The sequence below is a fragment of the Fukomys damarensis genome, unplaced genomic scaffold (genome assembly GCF_012274545.1).
Source record: "Fukomys damarensis isolate Sample0158 unplaced genomic scaffold, DMR_v1.0_HiC HiC_scaffold_4, whole genome shotgun sequence".
Taxonomy (NCBI): domain Eukaryota; kingdom Metazoa; phylum Chordata; class Mammalia; order Rodentia; family Bathyergidae; genus Fukomys; species Fukomys damarensis.
This window is the reverse complement of record NW_022900916.1, coordinates 49,723,549-49,743,534: the sequence shown is the minus strand read 5'-3', so window position 1 is coordinate 49,743,534 and position 19,986 is coordinate 49,723,549. Positions and strand designations below refer to the sequence as shown.

Genomic DNA, 19,986 nt, shown 5'->3' with positions numbered 1-19,986 from the left:
ACTGATCCTATTATTGGTCCAATTTGTATATTTCATGGGCTCTTTCCCTTCCTTAGAACTTTTTGGGGTCATTCTTCTGTTTCCAAAAGGAATAAGTACAGGACAGAAATTGAATGAAAATTCAGGTTAGAGAGTCATTATGTGTGAAGCTAATGTCTAAAGCCCAATTTTCTGATTATATATTGCCAGAGATAATTGTGAGTTTTCTGTATGCATAGTAGTTGGTGTTGCCATCCTGCTTTAATACAGCATACTAATCTAGAATCTATTTCCTACCATAATTTTCCTGTTAACTGCTTGTCTCGTCCTATAAACAAGAATAATATATGCTTAGTTTAATTCAGTTTTGTTTGTGAGACTATGCCTAAAATTCAGGCTTAAGTTTATGTAGCTATATTGGCAAACATCTGTTTTGTGTGTATGTTTCTTCTAGAGAGGGAAGTTGAAGTCATTTTCTAATGATCTAAAGGTAGATAACCATGACACAAATGAACTAAACTCACTGTAATATATTCTCATTAATGCAATCAGCACATCAACCATTAAGGTTTAGCCTAGAGTAGTAAGTTTTGAAAGAACTCATAAAATTGAAGTGCAAATTTCTACCTCTGTCAGTGACTTCACTTGAAGAAACAGTGCTGTTATATATAGGGTGAAGTAGGTTTGGACAGTTTCAAGAAAGCTAAGAGATTCCATTTTACAAAAGTATTAATGCCATATTATCTAGATGGGCAAATCAGTGATTTCAGTAGAAATTATTTCTCATGAACCTGTTATACATTTGTTGCCGTGAGTTGCTGCTGAGGCTGACAATGAGAATGCCGGTCTTCTGGTGACCAGATTGTTTTGGATGCTTCCCTTTCAGTCCTGCTATTGCTGCAAATTGAGTATGAAAGAAGGGGACCCAGCCATCTATGCAGAAAGGGCTGGCTACAAGAAACTGTGGCATCCAGCCTGCTTCGTCTGCAGCTCCTGTGGTGAACTCCTGGTTGACATGATTTATTTCTGGAAGAATGGGAAGCTATACTGTGGCAGGCATTACTGTGACAGTGAGAAACCCCGATGTGCTGGTTGTGATGAGGTTTGTTCTTGGGGGGCCACCCACACACGCAGGCTTTACCACCCCTTACCCGGGGGGCAGGAGGAATTCAGTGAGCATAAGTTGGTTTGTTTACATCCAAAGAAGGTTAATCGAAGAAAACTGCTTTCATTCATTCTAGATGTTACTTTTGTGAGATACAAAGGATTGATTTGTACTAAATGATAACACATTCAAGCTTTATGTTAATTTTCATACGTTAAATTCCAAGAAAATATTTGATCTGCCTGTAGATCTCGGTGTCTTGTTGTCTAAACAACCTAACTTTGTCATCTGTAGCACAGTGAAAAAAAATGCCTGGTTCATCTTATTTTTATTCTCTTTCCAGCTGATATTTAGCAATGAGTACACCCAGGCAGAAAACCAGAATTGGCACCTGAAACATTTTTGCTGCTTTGACTGTGACAACATCCTAGCCGGGGAAATTTATGTGATGGTCAATGAGAAGCCTGTGTGCAAGCCCTGCTATGTGAAGAATCATGCTGTGGTGAGAGACACTGTAGAGACAAGATCACCTGCACCTGCTTCGTGATTTGAGCTTATGCTTTTCTTTAATAGTCTTCCAAATGAGAAGCAGAAAGCAGTCCTATTGAGGAGAAAGCATTCAGTGCCAATCATAGGATTAAAATCCATGCAATTAAAAAACAGTGCATGTATTGATTCCAAGCCACCTCTAGATGGCTCATTTTGCTTGTGTGTTTACAGGATGGATTATAAGTGCTGCTTGATATGAAAGCCATCACTTAAAAAAAAATCCTTAATGAGAATGAGATTGATTTATTTTCATGGGTACAAATCAGATTCCATTTAAGTGTTTTGAGGGATGATTCATGTCCAGCTGTATTTGAACGTGTGTGGACCACCCACTAGGATTTTGTTTTTGCCACCTGGAGATTGTACAGTGCCTATTTTTTAAATCCTATTGAACAGATTTAGTATGACTAAATTTGGCCTGCACATTTAGATTTATTTGTGTGGACTTAACCCTCAGTGAGTTAATAAATGTGAGTGTGTAGTTTTTCTTGCATCTACTATTCTTAGAGCTGCTGGTGCATGATGGCCAATAGATAGGAAATATAGATAATAGGTAAAAAGCTCACTTTATATGGTGGGGCTCAGAAGCCAGGAATACAAGAAGGATAGACCTTTACTGTTTTTATGAACTATCAAGTAGACAAGACTCCTGGCTAATGAAGAAAAGTATGTATTTATGTAGAACTGTGAGTATGGTGATATGAAAATAAACAAGTTTTGATATTAGTACCAATTTTTAGCCTTCACCTATTGCCCCAGATACAGTCCTTCATTTTCTAACAACTCCACAACTCCACCTCATCAGAATAATGCAGATCCTCACAGTTACAACTGTCCTATTTCAGACCTTTGTCTTCTGTCAGTTTAATTAAGTTACTGATCTCAAATCTGTTCCCCATCCCTTCCGTTATTCATTTTGCTGAAAAGCCACCTTCCGTAATGTTTGGAGATAGATAATCTTCCTAATGCAAATGTAATCACTAAGCCTTTTTTTTAATCTGGTCCCTTCTTTCCTTTACTATCACTTTATTATTTACCTAACCTAGGTTATACGTTTCCATTTATTACCTGCTGTTTGAAGTTTATACATTGTTGTTTTTTAACGACAAGGTCTTCCTGTATTGCCCAGGCTGGCCTCCCACTCATGACGATCCTTCTGCCTCAGCCTCCCAAGCATTAGGATTACCGGTGTGCACCACCACACCTGGCCTGTACACTGTCATTTGTCTTTTGCTTACCCTAACTTGTGTGTCTGTTACCTCCTATTCCTTGTTTTACTTGACTGTTCCCACACATTCCTCCAAACTACACTTGTCCTGCTTCCCAATTCCCAAGCTCCAGTCCTTTGTCTCTGGCTAGTTCTCCACGCTCTCAGAGGATGGGGTGTATATGTGTGAGATTAATGTCACTCACCTGTCTCCTTCCCTAGACTTTGTAAGCAGCTGGATAGTAGAGTTTCTCCTTTTATTTCTTCAGTGTCTAATGTTGGGAAATGTTTAAGTAGCTGACTTGTTTTCTCATATTTCTCAATTTACTCAGGATCATTATGGACTTTCCTATTATCAGGAAAAAAAAGATAAAAAAAGATGTTAAATTACTCTGTGGCTTATTTATCTAAAATCATCCTCTGTAAATATTGTTGCAACTGTTTATGGAAGAAAGGTCCTAATTTGTGTTTTTTTGTGTGATGGTTTACTTGCCATCACTGTGACAAAATAAATCAGCGTGGATCAGTGGTGGTGAACGCTGCGATTACATCACAAATTGTAGGAGCTGTTTTTTCTAAACTGAAATCTCAGTATTGAGGTTTATTTGTAGTGTTGGCATTTGCGACAGATAAGTGGGTTTTGGGTTGTAGTTTGAGCACTCGGTCTCTAAAAGGTTCGCCATCACTGACAGAGAGAAAAAACGATATATTCCTCATAGTTGCAGGTGTTTCAGTCTTTGGCCAGCTGACGTAACGGGCCTGTGCTGAAGCAGAAGCGTGGTGCAGATGGCATGGCGGAGGAAGGCTTCTCACCTCATAGCCTTGAGGAAGCAAACAGGAAGGGAATGAGCCTAAGAGAATAGGGCTGGAGAACATATGTAAACCCCAGGGTTGGGCCCAGAGAAGTGAATGAATCTACTGACGAAGGTAGAAGCTTCATGATCTAATCACTTCCCCAAAGCCCGTCAGGTGGCACTCAGGGGACAGATCCAAACCATAATATTTCACCCCTGGTCTCAGAGGCCAGAGGTCCATCTTATACTGCAAAATGCACTCCGTCCATCTCAAGAAGTCAACAGAGTCTTAGCAGTTCCAGCATTGTTCAAAAGTTCAAATCCAAAGTCTCATCTAAGACTCAAGGCAAACTCCTAGTTGGGAGTCCCCTTAAAAGTAAAAAACAGTTACATACTTCCAACATAAAATGGTACAAGGTAAACATTCCCCCTCCAAAAGGGAGGAATAAGGGCATAGGGAGAAGAAATTGGACCAAACAAGACCTAGAACCCTCAGGCAAATATTAAATCCTATAGCTCGTGTCCAGTGTCCAGGGCATATGGCGCCATGATTTGAGCTTCAAAAGCCTGTCCCTATATCCTTGCCACTTGCAGCCTATATGGCCTCACTCTTAGGCTGGCTTAACTTACTACCTTCAGTTTTCCATATTTCTGGCATCTCCAAGTTGCTGGGTTCCCTATTATAGCTTTTGGTTCACTCACACAACTACATACCCTTTCAAGGGCTACCTGGGTGCAAGGATTCTGACCCTCACATAGAGTCAGAGCCTCCCAGGCCTTTCTTTGAAATCAGTGGAAGCCTCCATGACTCTGTAACTTGTACATGCTGCTTGCCTACAAAACTAGCATCGTGTAACATGCCATAGTCTGCTGCCAGTGCCAGCCGTAGCCAGCCCTCTTTAGACCATAGCTGCAGTGACCTCTGACTGCTTGGACAGCTGAGCTCAGTGAAATTAATCCTGGGAAAACAACTTACTAGGTGGCCTTGTGCAGCAAGGTGCCCAGGAGTACTGTCTTCTGGAAGCAATATCTTTCTAGGGAATTTGCACATTTACACCCAACAGCCTGTGGTCTACAGTGTGTGACCACGGCATCTTTCTGTTGTCCCAGTACCAAGTACTTTTGCTTATGTTTAATGGCACTTCTCTCTTCAGCAACTTTAGTGCCTTTCTGATCAAGCAGCAGGTTTTTTTTATCTTTCCACACTGCTTTTTGTTCCCACTTCTTACTGTAAATGTGGCTAAACACAGCCAGCAATACCCATACCACTGCCTGAATCCTATGCTGCCTTGAGAGTTCCTCCACCAGATTAAGTAGTCTGTCACTTTTAAATTCATCCTCCCACAAAGTTTCAGGGTGTGGACAAAATGCAGACAAGTTTTTTTGCTAGAAGGCACGATGAAGGATCCTTAGTCTACTTCTCCATGGGCACCTCATTCCCATTTGAAATCTCATGAGCAGAGTCTTCACTGTTTTGCATTCCTATAAGCATTCTGACTTTCGGAGCTCCCTCCAGGATTGCTTATTAAGCTCTACTCACAACATTCTGGAGCTTTTCTAGCCCTCTTCTCCAAACCTTTCTAAATTCCTCCCACAAATGAGTTCCAAAGACTACTGAAGCCTTCAGGTTTTGTAGTCACAGATAGAGAAACAGTTACAGAGGTCAGGTAGAGTCACAGCAACAGCCTCACTTGGTGATACGAGTTTTCTGTGTTAGCTTCTGTCACTTTGATAAAATACCTGACATAGGTCAACCTGGAGGAGGAAAAGTTTATATTCATTCATAGTTTCAGAGGTGTCAGTCCTTGGATGTATAGCTTTTAGGCGTGGAGTAAGGCAGAAGCATGGTGGATAAGAAAAAGGAAAACCTGAGAGGCACGGCAGGAGACCAGATAATCTCCAGAGTCACCTGCCCATGACCTGCTTTCTTAAGGTTCCACCTTCTGTTTCCAGCACCCAAGAAGGCCATCGGATTGTCATTATCAGCTAGGGGCTCCACGATCCAATCCAGACACTCCCCCAAAGCCCAGCCAGACCCTAACATGTGCAGCCTTGTTCTCACGGACTCGAATGTAAACTCCCTGAAGCCAGGGATTTTCTCCGCCTTGCTGTTATATTCCCACCACTAGAACAATACCGTAGGTGATCAGTTAGCATTTACTGAATAAAGGTTTAAACAGATGAAACTGCTTATTCAGCTATTACAAGTTCCTCTCTATTACACTGTCTTATCACCAAAAGGAAATAACCACAGATAGAATTTTTTTTTTTTTTTTTTTGTTCCAGGGATTGAATTTGGGCCCTTGAGCTTGCAAGGCAGGCTGCAGAACCACTGAGCCAAATCTCCAGCCCCCTAGAATTTAAATGAAAGAATTCTCAATTATTTAATTTTATATGCAGCATCATTTCTTCTAGAAGGTTCACTTTCTCAGTAAGATAATACCATTGTCCTGTTTCTTATGTTAAAATGAGCATATCTGCCCATCTTCCATGGGATGGCAAAGACTCCTATACACGTATTATACTACATGATGTAACATTTTGAAGATTATCTAGTTCAGAACATTGATCTGCTTAGATCCTAATCTTAAAAAAAGACAAAATATAAATTATCGTTAGGTATAAACAAAAGTGCTCAACTCCAAACAGCATTTCTGAGATAAAAATTAACTGCACAGAGGAAAATGGGACATCCACCTAGTTCCTCTCTGCACAATCACTGGAATTCCAAGGCCACCCCAAGATTCACGTGGATGAGATCCACCTACCAGAGAAGCCATTAGCGATGTCACACCCTGTGTTAAATGAAAGCAAGGAAGACTGAAGGAAATAACTGTTAAAGTATGAAAGGTTTAAGAACAGGAATATTAGTGCTAAGCAGAAAGGGTTCTGCAGTACCCAGGCCCTTGTTGCATTTGGCAGCTTTGATATATTTGAAGCAGTAGGGATCTAAAGATTTTTCCTAGGTAGAGGTGAATAGCAATCAAATTTTTAGCAAATATAAATATTGTAAAACTACAAACCCTAAATTCTCTATAATACATATTCATCAGTTATTTTTTGCCTAGTCCCCCCCACCCCCCAGTACTGGGAATCAAACTCAGGACCTTGCACTTGCTAGGCAGGCATAGCACCGCTGAGCTACATCCCCAGCTCTTTGCTCAGTTTCTTAGTTCCACATGGAAGTGAATGATAGTTATCTCTTTTCTTTGTGAGTTGAAAATAATGGTATATTGTCAATAATAGAGTAGTCCACAAATAGTATTACAAGAATGAAAAAAAGGAAAGTAGATTATAGTCTGAAAGCAAGGGAATAAAATACTAGGTATGAAATGCTTCTATTTCATTTGAAGTTTTAAAAGTTTAATATGAAATGTAGAAAAAATACTAGAAATGAATTGTAAAGCTATTAAAAATAAATGCAAAAGCAGTTGTTTATATGACACAGCTACAAAGTAGGAGTGTGCTTGTAGTTGTATAGATTTTTGTGGTATTCATGGATAGTTTTTCAGTTATCCAAAAGTAGTTTCTCCATTGTTTCCCATGGAAGGCTGTAACTTTTAGAGTACAGAGTGATACTGTAATTTCTGTAATTGGAAACCATGTAGCACTAAAAATAGAGCAAGTATAATGTAAGTCTACAATGGACATGTGTAACAAGGCCTCACTTCCCATCCTAAGCCAGTTTACCTACTGAGTAAGGAACCAAGGTCACTTAAGTTTAGCTGTTGTCTTCTTAAACCGAATAATCTTGATTTCACTTGTTATAAAATAATTTTTTTAAATTAGATTTTCACATACAGTATTTATATAAACAAGAAGGCATGTAGGACTGCTCTTGTTTTGGAAGTCTCAATGGGTTAGATTTGTATTTTCTGCTATAATATAGAAGAATATTTTTTATACACGTTAAGAAAATTCATATATGTTATGTGTATGTATATATGTGTGTGTGTTATGTGAATGGCAGGGAATGTAAGTATTAATGTTGTACAATATTAGATAATACATAAATTATGACTGATCTCATGACAGAACAGAAGCTAATTAACTGCAAGATACATTTTTAGTGCAAACTTATTCTCAAACACTGTCAGTATTTTTAATTGAGTCCTTAATTACGTTGAACATGATTTAAATTTACTACTGTCTAGAAATTAGTGGTGTTAATAATCTCATGTGTCATAGCTAAGACAAATCACCAGTTCAAAGGTATAATCAGTGAGGAAAAATCACCTAATAAACTTCGTTATAATCACTAATATGCCAGTTAGTAGAATATGCTGAAAGCAAATGCACTACTTTACAATTTGCTGTTATGACTTTCTTTAATTACCTGTTTGGGCTTTATCTGCTGTTTCTCACAGTGCTTGGCATCCAGACTCTCCTTAACAGCTGTTGGCTAAAAGGATGGGTGGTCTCTTTCAGTATGTGTGTGTTTTTGAGGTGTCGTTCTGTTTTAATTGACCATCTGAAGCAGCTTGTTCAATTTGTCTTAAGGTAAAAATGTTACTGCCACTGTTTGATCTCCCACCCTTTTCTCTTACCTGTGTTACTCCTGAGCAGGTGTGTCAAGGATGCCACAATGCCATTGACCCAGAAGTGCAGCGGGTGACGTACAACAACTTCAGCTGGCATGCATCCACCGAGTGCTTTTTGTGTTCCTGCTGCAGCAAGTGTCTCATCGGGCAGAAGTTCATGCCTGTAGAAGGGATGGTTTTCTGTTCAGTGGAGTGTAAGAAGATGATGTCTTAGGAGAGAGCACCAAGCAGTTTTGAGCCACGCCTGTCCAAAGTGGTCTGCATTTCTACTGTAAAATGCAATTTGAAGAAAATAAAAAGCAAGAATATTATAAAGGCAACCAGAAGATTTTGCTTTCATTAGATTCTTCAATCTTAATTTCAAAAACTTTCATTAAATATTTGATTTTAAAAATGGTAATGACCTCTAGCTTTCCTTGGCTTTCCACATGTGAAGTCTTTGAATTGGAAGCTTGAGTTTAATAAACCTTCATATCCCTAACCCCTGGTGCCAAACACAGTATATATAAAACAAAAGTTAGAGTCTTCGATAGAAAGATGAGCGGTTTCCAATTTTATGTTCTTCTTTCATGTATGGAATTAAATTTGCTCTAATGCCACGCTTTACATTTATTGCCTCATCTTGTTCACTGAGCTTTGTAATGATACACAGTGAATTCTTTTAAACAGAGAATATAGAATTATAATGTAGTATTAAAGCTGTTTTAATGCTTGTGCATTAGCTAGTTCCTCATTTAGGCAACAGTGGCATTTCCTTTATTGCGTTTCTCTATTTTACTTACCCTACCTCTTATTAGTCTCACTGTAAGCTGGTAATCTCCATCTGTGGCCTTGAGTATTTTAATCTCACGTGTGGCATAATGATGTCCATACTTTTTACTTTTACAGACTTTGTCTAGACATAACCAAACTCATATTATTTTTAATCCAAAGAATATGTCTGGTTTTTATACCCAGGAAACTACAACATGTACTTATCACACTTGCCGCCATGGTTTGAATGAAATTTTTTGCATGATTCTTATCTAATAAATTGTCTTATGATACTTCTAAGCCAATTCACAGATATATAAAATACCTTTGACAATATACCTCCATCCTTGGGAGTTTCTAATGCTTATTTTTTCCCTATATACTTCCACACATAGCTATGTACTATGAAAGTTAAGTGGAATAAATGATATGTTTATTATTCAAAATAGTGTCTTTGTGCATTCTTTTTAAGTAAAAATACTTTCTGCAGTAAAGCATCCTCTACAGCAGGGGGCAGTGTCTTCTAGGACAAAAACTACTCAAAAAATAAAGGCTGCTTCTGACAGGGCAACAGAAACAATTTTTCATTATAAAGAGTTGTTTTATGACACAGTAGAGGTGAGTTAAATTATTTTCAGGTAATGCAGGAATTTCTCTTGCAAAGAAAAGAATACAACATTTTAATTGAAGTTTGGAAATACCTTATCTTCTTAGATGAATTTAACCACTAGTATTCTTATACTCAGTTTGCAGCTGTTTTAATTTTATAAAAATTTTATGGTAATCTTGTGAGAAAAGAAGTAAGTGAGGAATAGTAGTAGATTCTCATCTTAATAAACAGTGTAGACCTTTGCTTGGTTTTTTGGGGATTTTGCACGCGCGCATGCGCGCGTGTGTGTGTGTGTTTCTCTCCTGTCTGAAGTATTTTTATCTTGGTGTTGTAGTTTTCTCTGATACAAAACCAGGAAAAGTTAGTTTTTTATGTGTTTTCTAGCTCATACTGTGAGATAGTGCCTCTTTATACCCCCTCTATACAGACATGCACACATGTACATATACTATATTTAATTCCTTCTGCACTGTGCCTTCCCCAGCCTCAAAAAATTATTTTTTGGAGCTTGAATGTGTGCCATCATATCAGAAGAAGTACCTAGTTCTGCAAGAATTTTAAATGCTGACATAAATATCAATGTATATAAATATTACTATATTTGCTTACTTTTTTGCCTTTATCTTAAATGGTAAAAGGTATTTTTTGCTCATTGGTTTGAGCAGCCTACCTTTCCCCCCTAATAATTAAGAGATTCTCGAGATCTGTGGCCATTATTATTTATCAAGGTTTAAAAAACAGACTTTCAAATATTTTGTCTTACATGAGTAAGGTGGTTATTAAATTCTATAAGATTTATTTTTCTTCTAGGATTTAGGATATACCTCCCTCACTACTATCATTTTATATTCTTCACTGTCCTTGATTCTAAATAATGATTTACTTTTGCAGAGGCCATGGGAAAATAGAGTAAAGTAATAAAGGTTTTTGTCTGGGTTTGTGCATTCTTTTTCCAAAGGAAGATAAATCATTCTAATTATTTCCCACAAATCAATGGAAAATTTCCTCATCAAGATCCCATGTGAGTTCTGTTTTCCAAAAGCCAAGCTTACACTTTCACCAGGCTGGGTCTGGGGGTCCCTGAAGCTGAAATCAGAAACTTGACCTCTTTGTAGAATAAGTTTGCAGCTTTACTTACTCATCACAAACAATTTTTCAGGATGTGTCAGAAAGAGTCAAGAGAAGGGCCTATTGGAGATAGGACTGGGAGGGAGAAAAATCCTAGAGCCCACAGCCATCCATAGCCCCAAAGAGCAAGAAAAGAGATGCACTTTTCCGTTCTATATAGAAGCCACCATCTCAGGGAATAAAAAGTATAAGAATGACTTACTTTCTTGTCCCTTGAATGGTAATGATAACCTGAGCAGAAATGTTGGATGAGGAGAGACAAAGGAGATAACTTCTTTGCTGAGACCCAGGGAGTTCAAAAAATTTTGACACATGATCAGTTGCTGAAGTATACTGAGGTACTACATTACTCTCCTTATTGGAAGAATCAGACCACTTTAGAATGATTAGTCATGGTTTTGCAAGATTTGCACATACTTGTTCATCTCTAACCAGAATAATTTTGCTCCTAACTCGTGGATACAGTTATAATTTTGTGCTCTCTCTCTCTCTCTCTCTCTCTCTCTCTCTCTCTCTCCCTCTCTCCCCCCTCTCTCTCTTCAATGAGAGGATTTTTCTGTAATCAACTCTAGCTGGAACCTTTGTGACTGAATCTTCAAGCATAATTTTCCAAATCTGACTTTGAAACCTTTCCACCCAATTTTACTAAAGGCAAGAGATTCATTATTGACTCACTCTTAAGCAATTTCCAGCATGTAGTGTTTAGACTTGTCCAAGTTCACCATGGTTACCAAAGACACACTAACACCCAAGATCAGCATTAAGCCTTTGTCTCAGTTGCCCTGGCATATCTGAACTTGTCTTCTCGGCGTATTCAGTTAATTCTTTAGAAAACATGACTCTATCACTGTCTCTATAAAAAGGCACTGTACCACAAATTCTTCCCACATATGCTCTGTCCCTTCCTGACCTCTGCTAATTCAAGTGCTCAATGATAACTGGTGATTTTACTGAATGCTTACCTATATGAAAGTAAACCACTACACTGCAGGATGTGGGTGTTTTGAGCACACAGCCTTTAAAACACTGTGACTCAGGCTCAGTGGCACTGTGGCTGTCTCATAAGCACAAGTCTGAATTCAACCTCTGGTACTCAAAAACAAAACAGTGACTTGATTAATTGAATATTTAAAAATCTATCAGATACATAAATAGCCTTGGCTAATTTTTTTGTCCTTCATGGATGTCATTGCAGCTTCTATTTGATCATAATGCATTTTGAAATACTCAAAACAAAATGTCATTAACCTTTTATATTTGTTTTGAATGGCATTTTATGCTGACATTTATAAAAGCTGCTATTGATTTTTCTTCAGTTATACTTCTCCCAGGATATCCTGACCTTCAGATAATAGCAAAAGCAACTCATTCCCAGTTATCTGTACTGGAATCAGTCATTATTGAATGTAGATATGTTGGAGTTGATTTCTCTATAAATATTGACTGTGAAGCACCAAGATATAATTCAAAAAAGGACTGGGTTTAAGAGTACATAGACACTTTCTGGCAAAGTTCCATTTACTTTCCTCCGCACAGTTACAGTTAAGTAGGATAGAGGACAAGAGTGCTGGATTTGAGGAGGCTAAGAAGAGACAGGTCTAACTATTGGGTGAACACCAAGGACTATATTGAGGTCAAGAATAACAGAAAATGAAAAAATGAGCTGGGAGATAATTGTATCAAACAATGTGAAGTAATAACAGAATATTAAAATTGCAACTAAGGTAGAAATGGCTGGTAAAGTCTCAGACCTTGCACAACAAAAACCTATGATTGTTTAGGAAAGAAAAAGGAATTAGTGGAAATAACAATGGAGAATAAGGAAGACACCTGCCCACAGGTACCAGGGAATGAATGAAAGCAAAGTTAATGTAGGAAGGTAGCAAGTCAAATGAGACTGCAGAATGGATATCAAGTTTCTAAATGAGGCTGAAAAATTTAGATGTCCACTGTAAATCTGGAAAACATTTCATGCTAAAGTTACTCCCAATAGTTTCCTAGAAAAAGGTGAGTAATCAGAAAGGCTTTTGGCAAAGGGTAACTGAAAACAGCTAAGAGTGGCTTAAAGATAAGATGTAAGCTAACCCAAAATTGACTCGGACAAGTTCATTTTAATCTCTCTGCTGTCCTATGGGTTGCTTGTATTCTAGGGTAATGGTGAGTGGTAATATTTCTACTTCCACACTTTAATTCCTGGACCCATGAATCTTGACCAGTGGAGAAAGAGTACCATATATTGGACACTGATTCAGAGGATATACAACCTTCTGGAGAACCTTGCCCCAGCCATGAAGGTATCACCACCTAGCTGGGCCTGTCACTGCATCTTCCAAAGGCAGTTCCACCATTCTAGCAATCTATCTTCTTCTCAGTAACGGGGAACACGGTAAAGCCAGTGAATTTCATGAGCATGAGCCCATTGTAGCACTTCTTTGGCCCTGTAGCATATTCCTTGGTCAGAAACAATGCTGAGTGGAATACCACGGCAATAGACAAGGCACTGTGTAAATCCATGGATGGTAGTTTTCCCAGAAGCACTATGTGCAGGGAAGGCAAATTTATACCTGGGATAAATGTGTATGCCAGCCAGAACAAGTTACTCCCCCTTTTCATGATGGAAATGGTTCAGTATGCAGTAATACTTCAGTTCATAAATGCCTTCTGTTCATGAACAATTTGGTTCACAAACAGAAGCATTCAGCAAAATTTTGCTTCCATTCCTGAACTCCATATCAGGTGAGGAACATGACCACAGTCATCTTTCCCACATGAACATGAACATGAACATGAACATGGCCATCTTCCCCAGAATCGTGGAACCAATTGAGTTTGTGAACTGAGGCATAATTAACCTGCCACCAGGTCACAGGTTGATCACCCCCAGGAAATGGTGCTATATTTTGTACTCAGTGATAGTCTCTGCTGCTGGCAGATCAGGTATTAGTACTGGTTGTAACCAGTGTTTGTTTTTTTTCCAACCAAAATAGCTAAGTGCACTGCCCAAAGTCGAGGCAAAATACATGTTTTACTCTCAACAGGTAGGGAATCTTTCCCAGGAGACCCCAGACATACCGACCCTTCCATTTCATTGGCTACAATTAAGTCATAGGCTCATTTCTATTAAGGCCAAAAAGAAAGAGCTGCCATGGTTGATTTAGCCAATCATAATAAATATGATTGAGGGCTAAGGGCTGGACACGTAATTCATTTTCTGATATATGAAGAGGAAAAATAGCTGTTGGGGACAAACAACAGAGATAATTACAGTAAGTATTGTTCCGAGTTGGAGTCTTTACCTAGAGGAGTGGTGGTGAACCTATGGCATGTATGCCGCAGTCATACCACTGAAAGCTCTGAAAGGTTTGCCATCACTGATCTAGAAAGTTTATGTGTATGGGTGGATGGATGGCTCTAAAGCTGAGAGGTTTTGTTTGCTTGTGAAATGAAATGGCATCATGTGATGATAGCTTTGTTATGCGGGAATCCATTTACCTAGCGCATAATAATCTGGAGTCAGAGAAAGAGATCCAGTGACATGTTTGAAGTGTATGGTTACCATATATATTGTTTGTTTGTTTGTTTGGTCTTCCCATTATCTGATTTCTTTTATCGGATCCCTTCATTACTTTCTCTATCAAATGTCTCACCCCTCCCTCCCTGTCTCCAAAATGATAATTTATTCCCTGGTGGCCTTATCCCCTTACCACACTGACTTATCTATCTCTCCGAAACACAAGAATCTGTGCCTCTTCATTACTAACCAGAGTGTCATTTCATAACCTTATCATTTCTTATCAGGCATTTGTTAGCTCCTCTCAGGTCTTCCTGTCTGTAGTGTCACCCCGTTTTAGTTCAATGTTATCGCAAACTTTAGTGTTCATCAGAATCCCCCAGAGGGCCTGTTGCGTACAGATTGCTGGACCACACTTCTCAGCTTTTTATTAGTAAAGGCCTTTGCTCTCCAACATTCATAGTCTCATAAGGAAGGAGGAAGGTGAAAAGAATATGAAAGTAATGAAGCCCTCTCTCTCACAGAAGGTGATGGAAATGAGCCTGCAGTGGGGTGATGCCGAGACATCTGCTCTCATAGGAGGGGTTACTGCCACGGTTTTGAGACTTTGAACCCTGAGATGTGATGCTCAGGGAAAACTTCTGGCTGGAAATGGAGATGAAGTCAATAGATAAAAATTACATTAGCATCTCCTATTAGCTTACAAAAAAAAAACCTCTCTTCTTTACTCTAGATCACAATTACCCTCCTTGCTTCTTGACTCTAGATCACATTAAAGAAAAATGTAATGTGTTTTCTATTTTCAGAAGAATCAAAACTTACACCAGCAATTCTGGCACTTCCACAATAGAAGGCACAAAGTTGGAGACCATTAAAGCTCTACAGTACAGAATTAATAACATCCACTTTATTGGCGCCAGCAATACACTCATTTCACTGCAATTGGTGTTAAGTATCTGCTTTTCTGATAGTTCACTCCCTTCTAGGGGAATAATTAAGCTCCTGAAGTCAGATTGTTTTCACTTAGAATGTTATTGAGCCACCAAGAAAAATCATTTATGTGTCTCCCTCACACCCTGTCTTTTTAGTTTTGTTTTGGTACTGGGGATCGAACTCAGTTCCTTGTGCTTGCAAGGCAGGCGCCGGAACCACTGAGCTAAATCCCCAGCCCCACGCTGTCTTTTTAAATTAACTCAAACTGCCGCACCTAACTTCAGTTATACACAAGCTGTGCTGTAGACCAGAACATATCAAATATGACTTCACCCTTTTTCCCCGATCTTTCTATTCTTCATTTCTTTTTCCTTTCTGAACTTCTGAACTTTTCTTCTAAACTCTTATCTCTACATTTTAGCTTACTATTCTAATCACTGCTCCAGATCTACTTACTCCCTTTTCTCTTTTAACTTGACATATTGCTTAATTATTACCTTATGGTTTCCTCTATTCATTAACTTCATCAAAGAAGAATTAAATGTTTACAATAATCCAGAGAGGGATAACAAGGAACAAAATCCATGTATGTGATATTGAATCAGCCTAATTGCTGGTTAGAAGTTTCTTTAGTAGCTACAGAATCATTCTACAACCATTAGCTTCATTAGCCCTAATTTCTTTCATCACATTCTTCAGCCACACTCTTACATGTCACAAGGAATTGCCTTATCAGATACATTGTTAACTTTCATGTGGATCCCAGAAAGGGTGGAAGTCTTCTATTCCCATTATATTGACCAAAAAGCACTATTAATGGAAGTAAACCCAAGCCAAGAAAATTCTAATTATTTTCTTCATATTTTAAAAGCTTGAGTTCAAAATTTCGTGAAACTACTAGAGGGCAGTAACTCCTTTAACATCAGCATCTTCCATTTTATGGAAGGATAAAAGGAAATATATTGACCTGCTGCTTTATTCTGAAGAATGTTTTATTCTATTCCAGAGTATGTTCATTTAAATTATGATTCAGAGTAAAGTCTATCCCTTACATAATTGTATGCATGTTACTCTCCTGCTATGGATACGAAAAGGAATATTTCTAGAAAAAGGAAATGCATATTGAAGTGTTTTTGGGTAAAGCGCATTCTATCTGGAACTGATTCACAGATGTTGTAGGAAAAGTCCCAACAAAAAATTCTGACAGCAAGAGTATGGCAAACGTTGACAATTGAGAAATCTGAGCAAAGTGTAAGCAGAACTTTTGCAAAAGAGAAGGGGGCTAAAAAGGCTATGAGATGGAGGTGGGGGAGAGAGGAGAGGAGAAGGGGAAAAGAAAGAACGAAGACACGTTACATATATGTTCCTTCTCCCAATGATGCAGGTAATTAGTATTTGCTGCACATATGTGTACTAATACAAATTACACTAAAAAACTGTTGTAAGTGTTCTATGAATGAAATTGATGCGAACAATCATTTAAGTTCTCTGTGCCTCAGTCTTTTCTCTATAAAACTGGAATAGCAATCCCTACAGAGTACATTACACTTTTTTTAAATGGGCATACAAATACTTCTCACCTCACATATTTTTTCGAACTTTGCCATTTACCATCTGAACTCTGTCTTCACTTCTCTTGAACCTAAAGGAATTTCGTTACCGCTTGGACAAACAGAATGCCAAGGTCATAAGAGGCAATAGAATCTCCGGGTTCATAGGCCATCCACACCTCTGCCCTAGGAACCCGGTTACCATTCTGTGGAGGAAATTCAATGACGCCCACTGGAGAGAGACCATAGGCAAAGACGTACATGCAGAACTGCAAAGACCCCAGCCCAAGGTCGGCATCAACTGCCAGAGAGGTAGAAGGATGATTCCTCAAACAATTTCAGTCAAGTTGAAACCCAAAACATAAACAGAAATAGTTGATCTCAAATTATTTTGTCCAAACTCCAGAACTACAGAATCCATAAACAAAATGAGTGCTTGCTTCACAATGCTGAACTGTAGGGCTATTTGTTATTCAGATATAATATCTCTAACCCATAGAAGAAGATTATTTCATTCATACAGAAAGATTTCTGAAAAACATCTGAACTTTTTCTATAAGTGATAAAATGTTACTTGTGCAAATGTATAATATTCATATAAATATATTATTTAAAATATTAATTTTTATCCTCTAGTTCTTTTTCTAATGTACCCTTTTCCCCTTGCTTAAGAATTTATATGCAGGGCCGGGGATTTAGCTCAGTGGTTCTGGCGCCTGCCTCGCAAGTGCAAGGACCCGAGTTCAATCCCTGGTACTAAAAAAAAAGAATTTATATGCAATATATGTGCAGTCCTGATAAAGTATATAACTTCTACTTGAAAGTGTATGAACATCAGGAATGTTTATAAGAATTTAGGTTCAGAAAACCTAGACAGCACTATTTTCAGGACAATGTATTCCAGTTAGGGTCACAGTCCTGGAGCAAGTGGAAAGCCTTTCTTCCTTCCTGGGAAGTCTTCACATCATGAATTCCGATGCCTAACAAATGGAATCCTCAGCATTCCAGATGCCAGAGTGAGAAACACCTTTAATGCTGATTAATTCAGTGGGAAAGAATTGAGAATACAAGGCTTTGTTTATTCTCTAAGGTCTAAGATATGAAAGGTATTCATTTAAGGATGGTGGAGGAAATTTATTAATTACACATAATGTCCCAAATACTGTGGGTATAAATTATTATGCTGTAGTGAAGAAGTTCACAGTTACATACTTCATAATAACAAATACTGAAAGGAAACAATAGTCTATTGTGATAAGTAGAATAATAAAGATAAAAATAGTGATTAACCCTGAAGTCTGTAACGTAGTAATTTCATAATGAATCATTTATGTGATTTCTTACAATTTTTAGAAAATTTAAAAATAAATTTTTCATTGCAATTGACACAATTTCATGATTTTATATATATATTTAATTTTTAAGCAATTATAAGAGTGAATTTTAAGAGAGTAAGTGATACTATTGGCAACCCTGTTTGACAAAAGCGTTTGCTATGTTACTTTTTTTTTCCCCACACACATTTTCTCCTTCTTTATTCCAAGGTCCTGCTAATGGATATGAAATCGGGGTGGGAAAGGAGCTGAAGGTAACATAAGGCCACGGCGACATCTAGTTCTTTCATTCTAAACTGACTTTCTGTGTCCCACTGCTTTCCACCACATGCATGGTACCCAGTACTCTCCTTCAGGAACTGCTTTATCAAGTTTTGCAATATCTATGATGTAAGGCACTGCTGAGAAATTTTCATCGCCAGTCAATATAATTAAGCATCCCCTTCTGTCCCTACGTGTAGCCAGCATAAAACAGCAAGCATGGCAAGTGAAGGCCCTGCCTCATAGAAGCCACATTCCAGAAGCTGAGCATGAGTCTTGCTTCTTTGCCCATAAGATAAAATAGGCATTCCCATTACTTATGTCCATTCAAAAGTTCTTTGGAAGATAACCACAGAGCCTTTGTCCAGAGTACCAAAGGAAGAGTTAATAAATAGAATGACTTCCTGTGAGTGTGTGTGTGTGTGTGTGTGTGTGTGTGTGTGTGTGTTGAACTAAGAGTCATCACATGAAAACAAATTTGGCCATAACTTTTTGAAAATAAATTTCGTTTTTAGTTATTCTTCCTTTATCAAAACTTCCTTAAGTTTCTTTTGTAACAATTTTAGCTGCTTTGTATGCAAATAATCACTTTATCCTCACAACAGTCCTTTGAGTTTAAGTACTTTTACTATACATATCCTTTTACAAGTTTGGCCAAAGTCACCCAGATAGAATGCAAAGGGACTGGCATCTGTTCCCTGGTAACCAGTCCTCTAAGTTTGAATTCCCTGTGCCATGCTGCCATTCTCGCAAATATCTTTTTCTCTTTCATCTATATTATATCAAATCACTAAGCCAGGACCACATAAAAGAGTGGTTTTGTTAGCTTGCTTGTTTACTTGCTTGTTTGCCCTTTCACCGAGATTTCTTCCATATGCTTTAGCATTTTCCAGAAGCTGCCGCCTTCCTTCGAGGGAAACTTCTCTCTTCGTGGAGTTACTCAACCATGGATTGCTTCTGGACCACGCAGCCAGTAGCAGCACTGTATTGACCTGCTAAAGACAAAAACCTTTCTGTTTCCCAACAAAATCCCTTGTATTTTGAGCTGAAGGCAAGAACTGCTCTACAGAGATGCCAAGAGAAACATACTTACATTATGAAGTGTTTCTAACAAATGTTTGGGAGATTTTAAAGGGGTAGCTTTCTAAATATCCTAGGAATCTGCAAACAACTCAGACACCAGCCAGATTTCTAGCCTAAGCATTGTTTCTGGTTTGTATAAATTTTTTTTTCTTTCTGAAAACCAGCACAGCTGTTGTGGTGATGCCTGTTCATCAATTATCCGATGATGCCAACAATCTTTTCTAGAGTTGAATATTCAATTAAGTATTCTGCATCTTTGATTTTGGAAATATGTGCACTGTTCATATATAATTTTTGGATTTTTTAAACAGAATTTTAAAGTGGAATCAAAGGTTTATCTTTATAAAGTTTATAATCATTCCACAAAGTTCAAGGCATTTGGCAGTGCTTGGGAAACTTAAAAACAGTAATAAAAGGTTACCATGAGGAATTCAAAGATGCCTTGTATGGTAATGCTGATTCAAGCCACCACATATTTCAGTGTGAGAAGTTCAGCTGTGATTTGAGGGTTGGATCAGTTCTATGTAGCTGCAGTGTATTTAAGTGGTTTGCCCATTAACAATGGATAAAGGAGTTTAGGATGATGACAATGCCTTCAGCTTTTTAAACACAGTTGAGAAGAGACAGGGAGGAGGAGGGGGAGCAGGG

The 19,986-nt window shown here is 38.2% G+C and overlaps 1 protein-coding gene and 2 long non-coding RNA genes across 6 annotated transcripts in view; 2 read left to right on the top strand and 1 right to left on the bottom strand.

Moving 5' to 3' along the window:
- Positions 1-9,313, top strand: part of Tes (testin LIM domain protein) — a 42,896-nt gene extending 33,583 nt beyond the window's left edge. For both annotated transcript variants that reach the window (XM_010621875.2, XM_010621876.2), the window contains 3 exons: positions 866-1,081; positions 1,428-1,586; positions 8,201-9,313. In XM_010621875.2, coding sequence (XP_010620177.1) covers positions 866-1,081; positions 1,428-1,586; positions 8,201-8,389 — 564 coding nt within the window. In that variant the 3' untranslated portion in view covers positions 8,390-9,313. The remainder of the gene's footprint in view (positions 1-865; positions 1,082-1,427; positions 1,587-8,200) is intronic.
- LOC104860655 lies at positions 3,046-16,766 on the bottom strand. Of its 2 annotated transcripts, none has more exons than XR_779758.2 (3): positions 16,691-16,766; positions 8,182-8,444; positions 3,046-3,189 (listed from the first exon to the last, which is right to left on the bottom strand). It is a non-coding gene; the product is annotated as an uncharacterized LOC104860655 (long non-coding RNA). The 2 variants fall into 2 exon arrangements; XR_004515052.1 differs by lacking the exon at positions 3,046-3,189 and adding an exon at positions 3,585-3,661.
- Positions 16,767-16,854: 88 nt separating this feature from the next.
- LOC117283435 overlaps positions 16,855-19,986 on the top strand; it is a 3,804-nt gene continuing 672 nt past the window's right edge. The window contains exons 1-3 of one of the 2 annotated variants that reach the window (XR_004514416.1): positions 16,855-16,950; positions 18,205-18,248; positions 19,139-19,467. This is a non-coding gene — a long non-coding RNA (uncharacterized LOC117283435). Of the gene's footprint in view, positions 16,973-18,204; positions 18,249-19,138; positions 19,468-19,986 lie in introns of both variants that reach the window. The other variant, XR_004514415.1, reaches the window with a different exon arrangement.